Here is a 20,254-nt window from a genome sequence, read left to right as displayed (position 1 = left end):
GCATTACAGCAAAGATGCTGCTGGCCATAATTGGAAGTCCAAAACCTCAATAAAATGACAAATCCTTTCAGTGCTAGAACAGTGTCCTGTCCATTTTTTTATCTCCTTATCAGCAGATATTTGAGTGGAGATGGATGTGGACAGTTCTTTTCCTGTCTGACCCTGGTGCTGAGGGCTGCTGGAGCACACAGTCCCCTGGGCCCAGCCCTTGCCTCATTAGCAGTTGTGCTCATCAGCCTCTGGGCTTCATGGCTGATGCAAAATCACAGCAAATCACAGAAAATCTGGTTCCAGTGTTCTCTTTCCCTTCCCTTAACTAGATTTCGAGTGCTGGCAATTGGAGAAGACACAGATCAAGGCACAAAAGAGGATAATCTGAGCAGGTGAGTGGCAGTAGCACCATTTTCCTCGTTAGGATCAGGCCACATCAGCCCCTCCCTTCTGTGGAAGTCCTATAAAGAGTGTCCTAATTCAGTGTTTCCATCTGTTTGTTGCAGTGTATAAATTTATTAACAGAAAAATACTTTGACAGGACTGTAGGGACCTCTGACATAGATTTGGCAGATAAAATGATAACAGAGATGACCTCAAAGTGATTTTATCACTGGGACAACTGTACATTTTCTATGTGGGTGTTGTATCTCAACAGGAGGAGATGTTATCAGGGAGAGCTTTGTGTCAGATTATCTAGACTAATTTAAAAATTGGGGGTGGAAGGTGAAGGAAAATACAACAGATTCCTTTACGTGAGTGAGCCTCAGCTGTAGACCTTGTGCCTCTATTTTTCTATTTGAGAAGCAGGTGCTGGAGTTTGTAGATTTTTGTGCTGGTTTAATGGGTACCTCACCTTCAAAAATCTCCTGGAATAAATATTTTTCTCTTTTTTTTTTTTATTTCAGTATTTATGATATTCATTTTCTGGTGCTGCAGAATCTGATTCAGAGCACACTGGCACTCTCAGATCACCAGATGGAATCTTGCCAGTCATTTCAGGTACAGTGTCTGGACCAAACTTACCTGCCCATGGGATCATGGAATTGTTTAGGTTGGAAAAGAGCTGTAAGATCATCTGCCCAGAACTGCCAAGGCCACCACTAAACCATGTTCCCAAGTGCCACATCCATGTGTGGTCATACAGCCCTAAAGTTTCTCCTCCCTCACTTTGCACATTCCTTTTTCAAATGGGAGAAAAGAAACTTGGAAGCTTGGATTTGTATCCATTCTGTGGGCAGTATTTTGCTTTTAGGAAATTATACCTTGTAGGAAGATTTTCAGTTTGTTGTTTTCTCTCTGAGGATGAGGTTGCAAGATGTGAGGTTGATTCAATCACCTAAAACTACATGAAATAAATTCCACATCACTTCCAGTGGGTCAATCTTTGTGCCCCCGTGAGCATCTGGAATGTTTTGGAGGAAATATCACAAAAACAATCCCAATACCCAGCTGGTACTTATGTTGGGGGTCTCCCCTTCAGTGCTGGGGACTACAAAAAGAGATTATCAATCAGTCAAGTGCTTAAGTAAGGTTAAGATTCGAACGGAGTTTACAGCTCCTAAGCAAGAGTGGAACCTGGGTAGCCAAGCTCTCAGAACCAAGTGCTCCTGCTGAAATGAGGGGAAGAATTTACCAAAATGTGTGGCAGAGGAGCATTTCTCACATGTATAATTCCAGTGGGAGCCCAATCTCCTTTTGAGTATTAAGTGTCCTGCAGTATTTAGTTAATTTAATTGGCACGTACCATGGCAAGCCTGGAAGGCCATAGAAGGAACAGAGCAGTAAAGTGAATTTTGATGGATGATTTTCATCCTGGTTGTGTCCTCCCACCCCTGGGTGTGTGGCTGGAGCAGGGGGTGCAGAGCTGTCCCTGGTGTGTTGCAGACGTTCAGGCTGTACCAGGAGTACCGGGATGACATCCTGGTGAAGGCTTTCCTGGAGTGCCAGAGGAGGAGCCTGGTGAACCGCCGCAGGGTCAGCCACTCGCTGGGGCCCAAGAAGAGCCGCGCGCTGCCCTTCGTGCCCATGTCCTACCAGCTGTCCCAGAGCTACTACAGGTGGGTGCCAGCCTATTGCAGGGGCTCCATGCTGCTGTCTCCTTGTCACAAAGGTTCCATACCTTCTTGGTGTTTCTCATGGGCAGCTCCTCACAGCACCGACTCTCTTCTTCTCAAAGCAGCCACTGACCCCAGTTCCCGTCTCACCCAGCCACCCCACTCTTTTATAGCATCTGCTTCTCATTGGTCACAGCTGTGGCCTGGTAAAGTCAGGCCTGTTCCTGATCTTTGATAATTGGCCCAGCTGCAACTCCTTATGGGTAAGATTACCTTCTACACTATCTTTATTTTCTTATATTCTATCCCCCTACACTACTGGGCTTGGAGCGGAGGAGAAGATCTATCCAAGCATGGTGTGGAGGTGACTGTTGGGAAGGATGAAAGTTTGACAAGAAAGTCTCACAGATATGTATGTTTAGCAGAAAGATTTTTTGAATGTAGAATCTGAAGAAGGAATAGAGATGGAAGCAAGTTTTGATACAGAAGAAAAGAATTGCTGAGCCAGTCTGACTGGATAACCAAGGAGGCAATTAGAGAGGGGTTTTTATGGCTTAGAGCAAAGGATAAATCCACCTCAAACAAGAAGATGTTTTTACCAAGCAGAAAGAGAGCACAGGCAAACAAGTCAGCAAATGTTGGAAGTAGAAGAAAGGTCTCAGAATTTTCCACTGCAAGAAAACTGAAAAACAACTTCTAGCTTAAACTGTAATGTACTGACTTTTAGTGATTGGAGAACAGTAACATGAATATGGTAATTACAGTAGTTATGATAGGCTATAGATAATAGTTAAGGTATAGAATGGTTCTAACATAATTAAGATGCTCAGCAAAGAAAAGTATATAATGCAGTGTAACCAAAAGAAAAGTAAATAATGCAATGTAACCTAAAGGTCTCCAGGCCTGCCTGCAGCTGGAGCTGACAGCTGTGGGCACAGGCTCTGCCACCCACAACCCTGGACTCCTGTAATGTCTTGGATACAATAAACTGCATTTTGGAGAGCTGCCTGGAGTCCCACATCCCTCATTGAAGCTCTTACTGGTGATAACACAGGAGAAGTGTCCAGAGCAAGGAACCTTCAGCTGAGGGTGCAGAGGAAGGTGAAGATGAAGCTGACATCACATCAGGCAGTCCTTACATGGGGAGGGCAGTGAGGGAATGGAGCCAAGGGTGCTGGGCAGGAGCTCAGAGACACATGGAGAGGGGAGGAGATGCAGCAGCACAGTTGTAGATGTGATGGGAAGATTTCTTTAGCACTCCTGTGAAGCAGAAGATGATAGCTTTGCTTTTTATTTGCTGTATGCTACCTGACCTTTACACAGCGCATAAACACCTAATGTGCTGGAAATAGTAAAGGACTGTGAAAGCAGGTGTGGAGTGTGCTTGGTCACCAGTTCTAGAATGAAACTTCAACTGTCTGGCTCCTTTGTGCCAGCATAATTGTAAAAGAGCAGATTTTGAAGGATTTGTGCTTCTTTGTGGTTTTGTGCAGAGTTTTCACGTGGCGCTTCCCCAGTACCATTTGTACAGAGTCCTTCCAGTTCCTGGAGAAGCTCAAGGATGCTGAAAAATCAGACCAGCCACACAGTTTCTCATTTAAAGATGAAGAAAATGCATCATCAGAAGGCATGGTGGCATTTCCCATGGATGGCCCTGGTGGCCAGTGTGTGGCCATGCTCTCCCTGTTCTCCCTGGGACTGCTGGCTGTGCATGTGAGAATCCCAGAGCAGATCATTGTGGTGGACAGCTCCATGGTGGAAAATGAAGTCATAAAAAGGTAAATGCTGTTATTTCTATTAAAGAATACAGTTTGGGGATAACTTGGATGAAATTGGACAGGAATTGGCATTTCCTGCACTGCACTGTGGCATTTTTACTGTGATTTTTATTTATGAGGAGGTGCTCTGAAGACTTAATGGTACCTAAGTCAGTGTCTGTCATTATAGCCCTGGGCTGCATTTCCCTTCTCATGTGACATTTCAATGGCTTGACACTTCAGTGCCATCAGAGCTGACATGGAAAGGAGAGCACTGGGTGCTGCAGGAGCGTTTCATCAGCACTGTGCCTTGGCATGTGACAGATGAGAGGGTTGGTAACAAGGTTTCAGCTTTATCAGTGGAACCTCTCACCACAGCAGTGCTTCTGTCTCCTCTTGGATTTCATTTGCTGTAAGCCTGCAATAATGGCATGAACTGAAACTGTCCCTAGGCAGTGGGAGCCTGTGAGCCCTTTTCCTTACAGCCATTATGTGCTTTCTTAAAAGTGCAACTAAAATCTCATAGTAATTTGACCTGCTGCTTCCTGTTGTGAGTACACATGGAAAATACTTTGTTCTCTTTCTCTTTAGGGCAGCTTAATTCCAACTTGAGGATTGTTACTGTGGTCCCTCTCCCATAACATGCTGCTCTTTAAAATGAGCAGCTTCAGCTCCTTCACTTCATTCATGTTAACCAGTTCTCTGTCTTTCTCATTATTTTCTTCTGCACTGAATTATGATGTCAAGAAACAAAAGCCATGCTCCTGCTGGCAGCTCTGTGCCAATTCCCTCCTGTCATACAGGTGAAACAGCTGCTAATGCATCCCAAGATTCTGAAGGGCCATGGCCTTGCCAAAAAAAAGCAGCCAGGCCCCCCAGTGCAGTGATCCATGCACTGTGACTCACCTACCAAGCTTCTTTTCCTTTGTCTGTTGAATTGTTCCCTCTCAGTGGAGGGACAGATGCAGAGTACTATAATACAAATAACATGTATTTGTCATAGGGAATTGCTCCCTGCTCTTTTCCAGGCTGGCTCTCCAGGGTGCTGGAGATGTTCTGAATGCAAATCCCAGCTTCTCATATACTTGCAGTGTCCTCAGCTGGGTGATCCTGTGCAAGCTGAATGAGCTGTTTTACCAGCCAGGTCATTAACAAAATACACTGAGCCCTGGCCTGGTCCCATTGCTGAGTTAGGGGCATCTTGAGTAGTGCACTCACTGGTTTTTCTAAGTGATATGTTCCCTTTTTTATTTTTTAAGTGATGTGTTCCCTTTTTTTTTTATTTTAAAAGGAAGTACTTAAAGTCTAATTCATGTTAGAAAAGGTTGAAGGAACCTTTCATAGTCCCTGGCATAATGTGCTTGAAACAGAGGCCACTTCAGAGTTAGATCAGGTTGTTCAGAGCCTTCACTTTTATCCATAGTGGCTCTTGTCATGTCCTAGAATAAATAGTGTTGGTTTGACTAAGTTTGATTCTGGGAAATCCACCCTGGCTGCTACTGCTATTCTTTTCTTTACTTGGAGGATGTCTGCAGTTTGGTTTTTGGTGGTTTTTTAATTATTATTTTTTAAAGTAGCTGAAATCTGTAACTCTCTCTCCTCCTTTTCACCCTGAAAAATAAACAGTCTGCCCTATCCTGCAGCATTCCTCGTGCTCTCAGTGTCTAACAGATGTTCCCTCAAGATGAAGCATCTGCTGAACTAAAGAGCTTCAGCAGTGGAAGCTGAGATATTTTGGGTTAATTTCAACACATTTTGGAAAAAAAAAAGAGAGTTTTCTTTCCCAGGGACCTTTAGTGTATTTCCCTTTGTGTAGTTGTTGTTCTCAGAGCTCTGCATCAGCCTGGTGTGGACACTGCCCCTCTGCCCAGAGCAGAGCACCGTGTCCTCGCTCTGCTCAGTGTCATCAATCACTTCCTTCTTTGGGGAAAAACCCAACAGACAAATCCAACCTGTGTGTTTGCTGCAGCTTGGGAAAAGAAGGCCTGGAGGATGAGGATGATGAGGATGATGACTTGGAAGAGAGCTCTGGAGGCAAGCGCAGGATCGAGGTGAAGCCCCGCCAGGCCTCCCACACCAATTATTTACTGATGAGAGGCTACTACTGCCCTGGCATCGTCAGCACGCGCAACCTGAGCCCCAGCGACAACATCGTGGTCAACTCCTGCCAGGTGAAGGTCAGGCTCAGGTGTACCCCCATCCCAGGAAGGCTCAGCTCTCCAGGTTAGTTCTGTTTGGTTTAAAGTGCACAGAAGTGGCTTGGAGCAGGAGGGATGGTGAGCTCACCTGCTGAGGAATTGATTTAAACAAAGCCTCCTGACAGGAACATTCTGTTTGCATTACACATCAAGTCTGTAAGGCTTTCTCTCCTGACTTAAAACAGATGGCTGACTTAGGCTTTTGTTGGTAACAAGGCCTTGCCTCTATTTGATGTTGTGTTAAACTGTTAGTGCAATCTTTCCTCTGCTCTGTTAACCCTCTCCAGGAGGTTTTTCAGTCCCTACAGCAACTTAAAATAGCATATGATGTAACAGCCAGGCATTCTCTTCTGTAAAAAGAAAATCTTTCAGAGCTCCTTGAATGGAAATTCTCATTTAATTTGTCTTGTGCAAGTGCCTGAAGTAGTGGTGTCCAGTGTCTGGCCTCTTACATCAGTAATTTAAACATTTTTACAATATTTAGAGCTTGACTGTCTGCAGTTCATCATCACTTCCCCTTCTGGAAGAGCATCTTGTTTTCAGCTGTAATGCAAATGTATCCAGAGCCTTGAGCTCTGCAGCTGAAATCATCTGGTGCTGCCCCTGCCCGTTTCCATGGCTGTTGTGACAGGTACAACAGAAATTCTTTCTCCTGTCTGTGCTGCCTCTCATGCCCTGCAGCTGTGCTGAGCTGACTGCTCATTACAGCTGAGCCCATTTTTCCTGGCTCCAAAAGTTCCAGAGGCAAATGTGGAGCAGCCTGCAGGTGAAAGGGAAGGGAGCAGTGCCAGAGCTGCCCCCTCATCAGCCAGGACTGGGATAGGGGTTCCATGGCTCCAGTTGTGGATACTCTGTACAGGGTCACTCTGGGGCAGTGCTGGACCTGTCACTGAACACAGAGATGTTTGTTGAACTGTCTGAAGCATTGTCAGCTGGTAGTTCAAACCAGATCTGGCCAACAGCTTTCTGCTGTGGATTTTTGATTAAAAGTGTCCTCTACAGCATCTCCTTGCCCTGGGATTTTTACTTGACCTTCAAGAAAAAAGGAGAGAATTCCCTCATTAGCTCAGAGCTGAGCTGACCCAGTGTTAGAGAGAACACCACCAGGTGCTCACTGCCTTCCAGCCATGATTTGTTTTGCTGGGAGGGTGAGCCCTTGTGAACCAGTTTGCTCCTCTTTGCAGCTCTTTTCAGTCAGATATGCAAGGCAGAAGGAAAAAAGGGAACTGCAGTAATGAAGAGGGAAAGCTGAGCTCTGTTTTTAATTGGTTTAGAGCACCTCTAATCTGTTTGTCTTCCTGTAGCATGATGCACAGTAACTGCTGCTTCACAGCTTAAACTCCCATGGTTTATTTGCTTTGCAGTTCCTTCCCTGCTGGATCACATGGCTGTGGGCATCTCCTGCCTCCCTGAAACTTTCACCAGGCTGATAAAAATCCAGGAAGAGAACTATGATGTGGATAAGTTTCTCCACGAGTGTACGGAGCGTTATGGGTACAGCCCTGGGGATGTGGAGGCTGCTCTGGAGATCAGGAAGGCCATAGAGGCCACTTCCCACTTTGGGATTTGCAAAGCTGAGCTGAGCAAACAATTCTGCAGCTATGAACAGGTGGGAGCTGAACGCAGCAGGAGCTTGGAGCAGTACATCCAGGTGGGTTTACAGCCAGCTGCTTTCCATACATTAATGTTTGCATGCTTAGTATTCCCCTTGAACAGGATGAGCTTCCAGGCTGTTGGAAGCAGCTATAAATTGAACAGAGTTATTTATGTTAGGCAGGAGAAACACACCTCACCTGAGAGCAATCTTGCCTCAAAGTTAGGAAGGCTAAAAATTCAAGCAGCTCTTAATCAAAGATAGGAATGAACTGTTTCAGAAACCTAGAGGTGCTAACATCAACCTTTGGAAGCAAAGTGCTTATTCCCAGTTATATTTTTAACTTTAAGCTGAAGAAAAACATGCTGTAATTTCAGGAAGCTTTAGGAGTAAAACATCTTTTCAACTTCAGTGCAGCTGGAGGCAAAATTGAATATTCTACTAAACTTTGCTCTCCCTTGCTGCCAGTTAAATCATGGCAATTGCATGACACTGGGTTAAAGTGACATTTTTCAGTGAAAGCTCCTGAGATAATTTGTTGTGTGGTTTTTTGTTTGGTTTTTACAGGACCTCATTGACATGCAGCAGGTTTTAGAAGTAGGAGGCCACAGTGTCAGGCTGGTGGCCGTGGTGTTTGCCAAGCCCTGGCTGCTGCGCTCGGTGTGCCTGAAGAGCAAAGCAGAGGAGGCTGAGCAGCCAGGGGCAGAGCCTGCTCCCCCAGATGTGCCACAGGAACATCTGCCCTCGGAGCCAGAGAAGGGGCAGGAGTGCCTGGGACAGGAGCAGCAGCTGGGGAAAGACACACAGTGTGCCAGTGATGATGAGCCCCCGAGGAAGAGATGTAGGACTGATGCCCTTCAGGGTGACAGTCACCTCTGCCAGGGTGCACTGCCTGCTCTGGCACCTGCAGATGGCAGGAACTTGGATGCAGCTGGTTCTGAGCCTGCCCCAAGGAAGGAAGCTGTTACTGGGGGTGAGGAAGCTCCAGGAGGAGGCTCCCTGGAGCCCCCAGCTGAACCCCCAGAGGCTGAGGATGTGGACACTTACAAGGAGCAAGCCAAATCTCATTCTGAGGACAAAGATCCCAAAGTAGAGAACGATGAGCTCAGCACTGAGCACAGCAAGCAGATCCCTGTCCCTGAACAATCAGCCAGTGAGCAGGATGATGATCTTTCCTGCTTCCAGGAGAACCCAGGAGTCTCTAAAGGTATGGAGAGTCCTCTGCATCCCTGAAATACAAACCAGCTCATCAGCAGTTGATCCCAAACTAGTAGCTCCACTTTATAAGCAAATCCTAGATTATTTATGCAGCTGTACCAGAGAGATTGTCTTCTCTCACAGATAAATTGGCATAACACTAATTCATCTGGAAGGTCTCTAAGTTTTCAAATACATCCCATAATCCTTCCTATGCCTTTTGCTAGAATGACTAGTCCAGAAGTATGTTTTCCTTAGAAACTTGTTTCCATGTCTTAAATTTTTCCAGAATCATTTGGATCCAAAGTTTCTCATCTGTGGCTTCAGTTCAAAGGTCAGGCCTCTCTAAGCCTAGAAAACACAGCACTGCTGGTGTGCATTTAGCTGGAATGTCCATGGCTGAAAATCCTAAACTCATTAAAGCATTCACCAGGAAGCAGCACATGCCAGTGAGATTTAACAGCCTCATTTGTAACCCAATTGGACTTCATTTTCCTTTCCTTTTTACTGCCAGTTTTCTAATGGCTGGTAGTTCTTGCCAAATTTTACATTTAGTAGTTTGTGAGGGATTTCATTTTGGTTTGGTTTTTATGAGCTCTAATCTCAGACTGAACCACAAGCTCACTGTTCCTGTGGTACCTTGCCAAGCCCTGCCAGAACCCAGGTCCAGAGGGTGATCCCTAACATCCCACAGCTTGGGACTGTTTAACTGGAGCCTTCCTGCAGGAAATGCACTCAGGGCTGTCTAAACAACAGAGACCTCAGCAGTTCTTAAATTAAACTACTGAACTATTTCCCTGGATTTAACATCCTTGACTTGTTTGAAGTATAGGAGGGAAAAAACAGGAGTTCTGTTATCAAACACAGAGTCCTCACTGGCCAGTGAATGTTTACATGTGCTTAAGCCAAAGCTGTTACCCTCTGGGTGTGGTAGGAATACCTCATTAAGTAATTGTCTAATTAAAACCCATGACATAATGTAATGGGAGTTGCAGAGACATCCTTTGCTTTGAAAGTGAGCCCTGCTGGAATCCTGAGTTTGCATTCAGAGCTCCAGCTCATGGGAGCTCTGCCCTACATCCCTCTGATTTAGGTTAGCTTTAGGAGCTGATTTAGCTGATTTTAGCTGATTTAGGAGCTTTAGGTTACCCAGACCCCTGGAGAGCTCCAGGCTGAGACCCTGCACAGCTCTCTGTGCACCTCAGCTCCTTCAGCCCATACAATCACCATGGTTCAGCCACAGCATCAGACTTCCAGGAATAAAACCTGCTGGGAGTGGGGAAAGGATCCACAGAAAGTGGGGTTGAGTAAAGAGATGTGGCTGTGGGAGGAGGTGTGGGGAGAGCAGCACCTGGAGTAATTTGCTGCTGTGATTTCCTAGCAAGCTCTTGCACTTCCCAGCTTGGCCACCTTTAACTCTCCTTCCATTAGATAAGGAATTTGAGTTAATTAGAAAATATGTGTGCTTTTCTTTCCAGGAAGCTCCATGACAGATGTCTCCCAGGCAGCCAGGGACCGGTGAGTAACAGGGATGTCTGCAGAATACCAAACACTTGGCTCTGCCAAAAGAGTACTGGGAGCAGTGGTTTGGAAACCTCAGTTTTATGCTCTGATGAGCAGTGATGGAGAAACCCCACTCCATTGTTCCTGTTAATGTTCCTTGTGCATGCTGAAAAAGTGTCTCTGAGAGATATTTTTACCCAAAAACCAACAAGTTCCAAATATCAGAGGACCAAAACTGATTTTACTGCACAAATAAGCCCAGTGCCAGCTTCCAGGTGCCTGGGAACTGCAATATGAGAAATGGGAATTTCCATGCAGGGACTGTCTTTTGGACACCACAATGCTAAAACTGAGGGATTTGCTTCCCATCAGAGCACTGTTGCTGCATGGTGCAGGTCTTGGATAACTTTTGGAGGATGTTGGAGCTTATACCAAACAAAGCTTTCCTGCTCATTGAGACCTAGGGCAGCTGCTGGGTTTGTAATGGTGCTGAAAAATGCAGATTTGGTAGAGCAGCACCAGCCCTTGCTCAGAGCAGCCACAGGATTTACACTTGTGTTGAAAGGGATGCAGTGATCTCTGTTAGGCAGAAATTACAACGATGAGAAACCCATCCCAAAGAACTCCTGAGAGCTGAGCTTTCCCTGTGTCTGGCAGGGCCTGTGAGAGCGTGTCCTTCGTCGGGAGGCCGTGGAGGATCGTGGATGGGAAGCTGAACCAGCCGGTGTGCAAGGGCATGATGGAGGCCGTGCTCTACCACGTGATGAGCAAGCCGGGCGTGCCGCAGGCGGGGCTGCTGCAGCACTACAGCGGCGTCCTGCAGCCCGTGGCCGTGCTGGAGATCCTGCAGGTACAGCCAGCACAGCGTGGAGCCCAGGGCACGGGGAGAGCAGCCCAGTGCTCCCTCTGGCCTCAGGGAGCCACAGCCAGAGCTGTGCTCGCAGCGAGGGAGGAGGGAAGCCTGGGGTACCCGTGATTTCACACTCTGAACCTGCTTCTGAAATGGATCTGCAGGGAGGGTGGAGTCCAGGTCATTGCTGAAGAGTGCATGAAACTGTTTGATGCAGTGGTAATCACAGGATCATGGAATAGTTTGGGTTGGAAGGGGTGTTGGGACTGGAAAGTCTATGAGGTCCATTCCAACCCTGTAACATTCTATGACCCTATGAAGAATGCCCAGCAAAGAGGAAACCCAATGTCTGTAAGATCCATTCCAACCCTGTAATATTCTATGATCCTGTGAAGAATGCCAAGCAAAGAGGAAACCCAAGGTCTGTAAGGTCCATTCCAACCCCATAACATTCTATGAGGAATGCCCAGCAAAGAGGAAACCCAAGGTCTCTAAGATCCATTCCAACCCTGTAACATTCTATGATCCTCTGAGGAATGCCAAAGAGGAAACCCAAGGTCTGTAAGGTCATTCCAACCCTGTAATATTCTATGATCTATGAAGAATGCCCAGCAAAGAGGAAACCCAAGGATGGGTGATCTTTGGAGCTGCTCAACCCCCTAAAGATCCTCTGGTTCCAGTCCCCACTCTGGGGGATACAGATAATACATATACCACAGATAATCTAATTCTTCTTAAATTTTTTTTTCTTATATGCCTTCTAAATGGGTAATCTGCCATGAGAATCAAATTGACATGTGTCTGTGCTAGACAATGTGTAAATCAGACCTTCTGACCTGCCTGTAGGTCCTTAATTGTCAAACAAAGAATGGCAAGAAAATTTTGAGTTTCTTGTAATTTTATTCCCACATCTTGACGTTCAGTTGCCACTGCTTTGAAAATGGAACTTTGATTTATGTTTTTTTCCTATAAATATTCAGAATCTGAAGCAGAGCAGTAATCCTGCAGGCCTTCCCAAAAGCATGACTTCCCTGCTAATTGGAAATCCATTTTCCAGTGTCCATGTGCCAGTTCTTCCCCAGGGCTTGTGCCCTGAGGTGACAGTGCCAGCTGGGAGTGCTGCCAGTCCTGTTCTGGCTGCTCCAGAATGGATTCCTGGGCAATGTGAATTCAAACCCACAAAATCAAACATTTAATTACCTCTACATTTTACAGAATGGGGAACTTCAATCTAACTTCTGCACCAATAAATTCACTAAGAATTTAGAAACCACAGACAGAGCTTGTCATACACCTATTAACCATTAACAAGGACTGGCACAGAAGTCTGGGACTGACATGTACAGCAGCCTTAAAATTTTTTGTGATTGGTCCTAAATGTTGACATCTGTTGCTGAGCTCCTTCTGTATCAGTAACCATGTATCAATCACTGTCCTTGAAAGTAACTACATATATCCAGTTATAGCCAGAACTTGCATGGTTTTATTAAGCTGTTTATCCTTTTTACCTTTGTGTTGTAACCATGGGCTCTTCAGGGGCTCAAGTGAAGCCACTTTTGGTATAAATTGCCCGACATTTCTGAGAACACTGTAGCTAGAGCAGCATTCACAGCATATTAAAATATGTGAATTCTTTTGCAGGGTCTGGAAACTCTTGGTTGCATCAGACGGTTCTACATGAAAAAGCCATCCCCAGTGTCACTTTTTTCTCAGCCAGTTGTGGATGAACAACTACAGAATCCCAAACTGAGTGAAAGCCCAACCATCTACTATGAGCCTACAATAGACTGTACTCTCAGGCTGGGGAGAGTGTTCCCCTGCGACATGAATTGGAATAAATGGGTGCAGATTATCCCTGGATAGAAGGGGTCATAGGAAATTGGCTTAGCCTGTGGGGGGGAGTGTTCATGGAGATTAAATGTTACAATTTGTGCTCCATCATGTTTTTATTAAATTATTTATCGTTTTTACTTCTGAATGTATTTAAACTGAGAATAAAGCTTGATGTGCAAACACAAGTAATACATGATCCTACCTGAAGCACATTCTCCTTTTATCAGTAACTGGCTGCAGTGTGTAGTTTGTAGTTCCTGCTTTAACTGATGGGGTTTTCACAGGTCACAGCAAAGCCTCTTTTTTTCATTTTGGGTTCTTTGTAAGGCCATAGTGGTAACACTTTACCTCTGCTTTGCCTTCTGTGCTGTGCTCAGGGCTAGGGTTTCCTCACCGTGCTTCAGCACGGTTACCTTCAGGCCTGTCTGTGTTCACAGCACGGGTGTTTTGGTGTGCAGGGCACGACTTTATCACCCCTGCTGGAGCCTGCTTCCCCTCCCTGCCCGGCCCAAACAACCACGCAGAGCCGCAGCTTGCCCGCAGTGCCGCGTTTATTGCAGGAGCAGCAATAACTGTGATCCCATTGCCCCTCAGTCCCGCCAGCGGTGCCCGCACTGCGGGTTGCAGCACTTGTAGAAGGTGGTCATGGGCTCGTCGGCCGAGCGCGTCTGGATCTGCATGAAGTAGGCGCGGGGGTGCTCGCACTTGGGGCACGGCTCTGCGGGAAAGCGCCGTGAGGGGCCGGCAGGGCCCGGCGAGCCCCGCGCGGCCCCGCGGCCCGGCCTTACCTGCCGTGGAGTCCACGTTCTCCCAGGCCGCGGCGCCGCCCAGCACATCGTCCACCTCCTTCAGCCGCGGGTACTTCCTGCTCGTCACCTGCGGAACCGGCACCGGGAGCGGCTCAGCGGGCCCCGGGCACACAGCACCGGGCCTCGGGCACACGGCTCAGCGGGCCCCGGGCCCCCCGCCCCGGGCCGCCCCCGCGCCCCCGTACCTTCCGCGTGACATTGCGCACGTAGGGACAGGTGGTGCAGGCGAAGCGGTGGCAGCGCGGCCCCTCCTCGGCCACCAGCACGTTCCCGCAGGCCGGGCAGAAGAGCAGCATCGCCGGTTCCGCCGCGCCGCCCGCCCCTTCCGGCGATGGCGGCCGAAGAGCCGGCCGAGGAGCCGGCGGAGGAGCTGGCGCACGCCGAGGTGCTGGAGCTGTTCCAGGCGGCGCTGGCGCGGCTGGTGCAGGACCCGCTGCTCTGCGACCTCCCCCCGCAGGTGCGCCCGGGGCCGGGCCGGTGGGGCTGGGCTGGGCTGGGCTGGGCTGCGCTCACAGCCGTGTCGCTCGCCCGCAGGTGACGGCGGAGGAGATCGGCTCGCAGGTGGCCCTGGAGTACGGGCAGGCCATGACGGTGCGGGTGTGCAAGGCGGACGGCGAGACCGTGCGTGCGTGAGGGGCCGGGCGGGGCGGGCCGGGCGCGGGCCGGGGGCGGCGGGCCTGACCCGGCTCTCCCCGCCCGCAGCCGTGGTGGTGGTGCAGAACGCCTCGGTGCTGGAGCTGAAGAAGGCGCTGCGGCGGCACATCCAGCTGAGGCAGGCCCGGCAGGGCGGTGTCCAGCACCTCAGCTGGTGAGCGGGGCCGGGGGGCGGCAAGGGAGCGCATCCCAGCCCGGCCCCGCTCCCGCGGCTGCCCCTGAGTGTTTTTCCCGCAGGAAGTACATATGGAGGACGTACCACCTCACCTTCAATGGAGAGAAGCTGGCGGATGACAGGAAGAAGCTGAGGGAGTGAGTAACTCTCAGCGCTGGGGGGCTAAGAGGAGCCCACGCAGCATCCCCGGGGCAGGGCTGAGCTGGGAGGTTGTGCCCTGGATCGGGGTCCTGTGCTGGACATTGGCTGCGAGGTGGGACAGCACTGCCCACAGCAGTGGGACAGACAGACTCAGAGGCTCTCTGCAGGATGGGCTGGCCTTGGGGGCTTCCTCATCCTCACCCAACACCATCCTGTGCTGGGTTCAGCCAGTTCAGAGCACCCCACAGAACCCTTGGCCATCCCTCCCGAACTCCTGCACATGGCTACAGTTACTCAGCTCAGCACAGGATAGGATAGGAAAGAGCAGCAAACAGGAACTGAACAGGTTGCCCAGGGAGGTTGTGGATGCCCCAGCCCTGGCAGTGGCCAAAGCCAGGTTAGATAAGGCTTTGAGGAACCTGGCCTAGTGAGAGGTGTCCTGCCCATGGCAGGGTGTTGGGACTGGATGCTCTGTAAGGTCCATTCCAACCCCATAACATTCTGTGATTCTATGAAGAACACCAAGCAAAGAGGAAACCCAGGGATTGGTGTTGATCTTTGGAGCTGCTCAGACAGTCTGGTAACAACACTGACAGGTGACGCCCAGGTTTCCCTGCCCATTCTTGAGGGGAGGTGGGATGAAGCACTTCCCTGCAGTGCTGTGTCTGCCAGCCTCTTGCAAACCAGCAAGAAAAGTTGGTCTGAAGTACTAAAAATTCAGCAAGACAGCCGAAATCAAAGCTGTCCTTGGAAGAGTGAGCCTAGGGCACAGATGTTGCATTTAAAGGGTTGTTACAGTTAAAGGGTTGTTACAGTTAAAGGCAGATCAGCGGCTCCTTCAGTGCTGGCAGCACATCCCAGATACACAAGTGAGAATTTTAATGTGTCCTCTAGTAGAGCACAGCACAGGAGTCCCTCTGTCCCTGGGAAAGATGAAGCTCTGGGGTTTCACAGCTGCTTTCCCTGGGAAGCTGGCAGGTAACAGCCTCACTCTGTGTGCAGGTACGGCATCAGGAACCGGGACGAGGTCAGCTTCATAAAGAAGCTCCGCCAGTGACCTGTGGGGTAAGTGCTGAATGTCCCCTGAGCTCCCAGCTCCTCATCTTCCCCAGGCCATGGTGTTGAGGCTCTGAGCTGATGCTGCTGCTCCCTGCTGGCTGGCAGAGTATTCTGAATGTCTGCAGGAGGCTGGTGCCTGTTTCCACATCCTGGTAGTGTTGTTTGTGCTCCTCTGGGGCAGGGAATGATAATTCAGCTACTTCAGGTAACACACACTGGGAGCAGCAGCAGGAATAGCTGACTCTGTTTAGACTCTCAGTCTGCTTCTACATTGTCTTGAGACTCATTAAGCACAGTGTTCCTTTGCTGCTGTGATTGCTTCCAGGACCTTGCTTTCTTTTAGGCTTTTTAAATGTCTGGAAATCATTTCCAGGAGCATGGCTGGGTTTCTAACTCATGCAGACATAATTCTGGTATTAACACTGCTATTTTGAGAAAGTTGTGCACACAAACACAAGATGTGGCCAAGACTCTAAGGCTTAGTAAGTTTTAAATTATGCTTTTAGAAATAGCCACAGTGGCTGAAGAACAGGGGTAAGAGCAGCTTGTCCACAGCCTTGTGTTGTTTTGCTGCTTTGGGTGGCTGGGTTAAAAACTGTTCCTTTTGGACCACAGTTACCTTTAATTCTTCTTTCAACACTGCCATATTTTCAAGACCCAATGTAATAACATGTGTGCCCTAACAACAGCCACCTGCTCCAGGGTGCCTGTGACCAGCAGGCACCTCTGGCACTGGCTGGTCCCTCCATCATGGCAGCATGGTGAGAAAAGCCCAGCATGCAGTCATTACTGTCACTGACAAATATTTCTTAAACAGAGAGAGCAGAAAATCCAGCCCTACCAAGACCAGACTGTGGATTCAGCATCTTCCTGGAGGAAAAGGCTGTCACACTTCAAAGAGGAACAAACTCCATTGACTGGACATTCTCATGTTTTTTACAGTTGCTGTTTGTGGTGTTTGCCTCTGAGCTGTATGTGGATTCCAGGGATTAAAGAGACCCTCTAGTTTTCTAAGACTTTTCAGGCCCTTATTTCCAGCTGCAGATGTGTATCTGGCTGGTTTGGGTGCTCCACAGGGTACATGAAACAGCAGGAGTGAGATTAAATAACAAAGGTAGGCACAGACTACTCAGAACAATTCACAGTAGCTAAAACGCTACTCACCGTTTAATCACCACCTTAGCAGTAGTAAACAACTCTGGTTAAAAATGTAGTATTGAAACTAGTGTAATAAAAATAATGGCAGCAGAAAAGGTTCAATACAATTGAACAAGGCACAAACGTTCTGTTTTTCAGAGTCTTCTGAGATAAGGCAAACCATGCCTGCCAAGTGCTAAGGAGACAGTTTAAATTAACCACGGGCAGGGTTAGAAGTGTCATTGGATTAGAGGCTTTGTCCCCATGGCACAGCAAATGCAAAGACAGTCCATCTCCAGGGCCTGCTCGAGAAGGCAGTCTTTGCTGTCAGTGGAGCTGTGCATCCAGGTCGTATTTCTCGCAGAATTTGTCTGTGAAGGGTATACAAGTGAGGAACTCGCACCACTCGCACTTGATGGGGTAGAAATAGAACAGAATCACCAGTCCTGAGAAGAGTGCAATGAAGATGAGCTGGAAAACTATAATTTGGCATCGTTTCCTATATAAATCGAACTTCCCAAAGCTAATGTAGGGCAGGAAGGCAAAGGAGAGGAAGAAACCACTGATAAATCCTGAAATGTGAGCGAAATTATCGATCCAAGGCAGGAGGCCAAAGGCAAAAAGAAAGAGCACCACAGCCAGCAGCTTGAAGAAAGCCCTCCATGGGCGTGCCAGGATTTGCCAACTCTGGAAGAGCTCCACAAAGAGACAGGCCAGAATTCCAAACTGGGATCCTGCAGGGCCAACCTGCAGAAGAAGAGCATTACAGATAATGTCAGGCTCGTGCCATCTGCCTGGCCTCTGCAGCCAGCTCCAGGAGTTAGTTACTTCTTACTCAATTCCTGTTCTCCTTGGCAAAGAGACTCTGCAACTTCATCCATGTAATGGGGTGCCAGGAGTAAAGGGGCCTGGTTGGATTTAGGATCAAGGTGTGAGGCCAGAACAGACTAAGGAGGGCAGATCTGGTTCAAGTTTCCAGAGGGGAGAAGCCCTTGAAGGCAGTCTCCTGGCTCCCCCCACCCACCATGGAGCTTTCCTTGTGAAAGGAGCTGGAAGGCTCAGGGTTCCAGCCCTGCACTCTCCTGTGGGCACGGGGAGCTCCGCTCTTTGCCACTCTCAGGTGGAGGGTGTGTGACACCACACTTGATTCTGAGCCTGCCTGGGGCCTCTCTCACCCCATGGCTGGACAATCCCCCATCTGTTAGGAGAGGCAGCCTTTTTCCTGCAGCCAGCCCAGGCAGTGACTTGGACAGCCCATGGTGCCTGGGGGACGGTGCTGCTCAGCAGTTAAATGATGGTGTGGTGCCATCTTTGAGTGCCAAGGCTGCAGTGCCGAGCCCAGCTCTGGTGGCTCTGCCTCAGCCACAGGGGCACAGGCATGTACAGAAGGGTTGTGCTCAGGACAAGTTACCAGGAGCCTGGGCTGCAGGAGACCCACCTCTGCTCTGTAGGGTAGGAATATTGCACTGGCAAGGTTGCCAGTGATGCCACTGAGCAGGTAGATGATGGAGATGCGGTGCCATCCTGCCAGCTTCTCCAGGTCCCGCAGGATCGTCATTTGGAAACACACTGAAACCAGACAGTGCAGGATCCTGCCAAGTGCAGATACAGGAGCTGAAGCAGCAGCCACTGCAGTCACCCCTGTGCTCATGTTCTGTCCCCAGCCTCGCTCAGAGTCCCTGCTCTGGCCTTAGCCATGCTGCTAATCCCTCCCAACAAACACAGGATGGAACCTTGGCAGAGAGCACAGCCCAGATCCCTGTGTCCCCACGAGAGACAGCCACAGCCCTCACAGCAGTCCCCAGGCTGAGGGTGCCCCCACCCCAACAGTGGAAGTTTTTACCCCTCTGCTTACCCAGCGTGGAGGAAAAGGGAGAGCCAGAGGCGGTAGAACTGGTCAGGGACTTCTGGATTGAGGAAAGGAAGGAGCCCACAGACATCATCCATGCAGTGCACCTAGGGCAGAAGTGGGTGTGGAGAGGGGTCCTTCTCCAAGCCCAGGGCACACTGCACACAGCTCTGGAAGAGGGGCTCCCCTCCCGCTTCTCTCTGAACCAAGTCCCAGGCCTTGCCTCCAAAACAAATTTACACAACCCCATCCCTTCTCTGTGGCAGCTTTAAGCCCTCATTTTTCACCCCAGCACCCAGAGCTGAGCTATCTGCTTGCCCACGGAGCAGACTGGATCCTTCTCCCACTGCTGTCACAGTGGCCCCATGCTGGCCTGTCACAGCTGCCAGCCAAGTCCCAAACTGTCCCCAAATGGGGACAGATGCAGCCACTCTGCCACTCCAGCCAGGAGCAGCAGGGTGGGACAGGGCACAGGACTCCCACCTGATCTGCAGCACTGCCACCCCAGATCTGCCACGCTGCTGAGGGCACCTGGAGGGAGGAGGGCAGCCATGGAACCCCCCAGGTGCAGCCTCACCTGAGAGCAGAGCGTCGCCTCCTCGTGGAAATAGCCCCGCATGAATTCACAATACTCCCGGGAGGTAATTTCACACCTGCAGGAGGCACAAGTCACACAGGGAAAGCACAATGGAGCATTCCTGTGCCCTCCCAGGCCACCCACTCTCCTTTTCCCCTCCCATCCATGAGAGCTGATGCCTTCAGCTGCCCCTGACATGCTGCAGTGTCACAGCAAAGGCACAAACACATTCCCATTTGAGCCCAGTGCCTCTCCACACACCCCTCCTGCTTCTCTCCTCCAGGGAAGCTCCACAGACCTGCCATGGCTCCAAGACAGATCCTAAAGCTGCTGTTTGGAGCTGGGAATAACCACCAGAGCCTGGGGAAGCTGTGTCTCAGACTGGGGGAGTCTTGTGCCTCTGCAGCTGGCAGAGGGGAAGGGGGGCTATGTCAAGAGTGTCCTGGTCATGACCCTCAGGGACAGAGAAACTCCTTGGGGCAGCACACATTTTTCTCCCTAGCAGGGAAAGCCAAGCCCAAGCACTGGGTTAGTAATCAAGCTCAGGGATAACATGAGAAAAACAGAATCTTCCTCTTTTGCAAAGCCAGAGTGGGCCATTTCCTGGCATCTCCTTTGAGTGCCCATGGATGCAGGCTGGGGACAATGGAGCCTGTCAGGAACAAGCTGGCCATTCCTAAGGAAAAGGGCAGGACTGCCCAGCAGAATCCCTCCAAACTGGTATCCAAATCCTCCATACTGCAGGAGCAGCTGAGTGAGATACCCTGCTGTGCCAGCCTCAGGCTGGCTGCTAACTCCTGCTCATCCCAGACTCCTGCTCCACCTGGGAGTCCTGTCATGGCTCTGTCCAACTCCCCTTCCCAGCAGGGCTCT

At 49.5% G+C, this 20,254-nt stretch overlaps 4 protein-coding genes across 11 annotated transcripts in view; 2 read left to right on the top strand and 2 right to left on the bottom strand.

Moving 5' to 3' along the window:
* GTF3C1 (general transcription factor IIIC subunit 1) overlaps positions 1-13,165 on the top strand; it is a 40,725-nt gene extending 27,560 nt beyond the window's left edge. Inside the window, exons 28-37 of the mRNA XM_064725564.1 lie at positions 321-383; positions 900-993; positions 1,879-2,051; positions 3,542-3,826; positions 5,775-6,028; positions 7,368-7,654; positions 8,165-8,804; positions 10,273-10,312; positions 10,955-11,147; positions 12,789-13,165. Of these exons, the coding sequence (XP_064581634.1) occupies positions 321-383; positions 900-993; positions 1,879-2,051; positions 3,542-3,826; positions 5,775-6,028; positions 7,368-7,654; positions 8,165-8,804; positions 10,273-10,312; positions 10,955-11,147; positions 12,789-13,010 (2,251 nt within the window). The 3' untranslated portion in view covers positions 13,011-13,165. The remainder of the gene's footprint in view (positions 1-320; positions 384-899; positions 994-1,878; positions 2,052-3,541; positions 3,827-5,774; positions 6,029-7,367; positions 7,655-8,164; positions 8,805-10,272; positions 10,313-10,954; positions 11,148-12,788) is intronic.
* Positions 13,166-13,513: 348 nt separating this feature from the next.
* Positions 13,514-14,108, bottom strand: POLR3K (RNA polymerase III subunit K). The gene is made up of 3 exons (XM_064725587.1): positions 13,975-14,108; positions 13,769-13,856; positions 13,514-13,698 (listed from the first exon to the last, which is right to left on the bottom strand). Exons 1-3 carry the CDS (start codon positions 14,083-14,085, stop codon positions 13,571-13,573), a joined length of 327 nt encoding a protein of 108 aa, XP_064581657.1. The 5' UTR covers positions 14,086-14,108; the 3' UTR covers positions 13,514-13,570.
* Positions 14,109-14,117: 9 nt separating this feature from the next.
* Positions 14,118-16,834, top strand: SNRNP25 (small nuclear ribonucleoprotein U11/U12 subunit 25). 2 transcript variants are annotated; one of them, XM_064725585.1, is made up of 6 exons: positions 14,118-14,246; positions 14,324-14,414; positions 14,492-14,597; positions 14,681-14,755; positions 15,762-15,824; positions 16,761-16,834. In XM_064725585.1, the coding sequence occupies exons 1-5, from the start codon at positions 14,121-14,123 to the stop codon at positions 15,814-15,816; spliced, it is 453 nt and encodes a 150-aa protein (XP_064581655.1). In that variant the 5' UTR covers positions 14,118-14,120; the 3' UTR covers positions 15,817-15,824; positions 16,761-16,834. The 2 variants fall into 2 exon arrangements, with proteins under 2 accessions (XP_064581655.1, XP_064581654.1); XM_064725584.1 differs by having other exon boundaries at positions 16,636-16,834.
* Positions 16,835-16,951: 117 nt separating this feature from the next.
* Positions 16,952-20,254, bottom strand: part of RHBDF1 (rhomboid 5 homolog 1) — a 39,182-nt gene continuing 35,879 nt past the window's right edge. For all 7 annotated transcript variants that reach the window (XM_064725582.1, XM_064725577.1, XM_064725576.1 and 4 more), the window contains 4 exons: positions 19,382-19,457; positions 18,811-18,911; positions 18,394-18,547; positions 16,952-17,702 (listed from right to left, as the gene is read on the bottom strand). In XM_064725582.1, the coding sequence (XP_064581652.1) occupies positions 17,283-17,702; positions 18,394-18,547; positions 18,811-18,911; positions 19,382-19,457 (751 nt within the window). In that variant the 3' untranslated portion in view covers positions 16,952-17,282. The remainder of the gene's footprint in view (positions 17,703-18,393; positions 18,548-18,810; positions 18,912-19,381; positions 19,458-20,254) is intronic.

This window comes from Zonotrichia leucophrys, chromosome 14 (assembly GCF_028769735.1).
Source record: "Zonotrichia leucophrys gambelii isolate GWCS_2022_RI chromosome 14, RI_Zleu_2.0, whole genome shotgun sequence".
Classification (NCBI taxonomy): Eukaryota; Metazoa; Chordata; class Aves; order Passeriformes; family Passerellidae; genus Zonotrichia; species Zonotrichia leucophrys.
The sequence above is the reverse complement of the archived record's forward strand: the minus strand, read 5'-3'. Positions and strand labels throughout refer to the sequence as shown.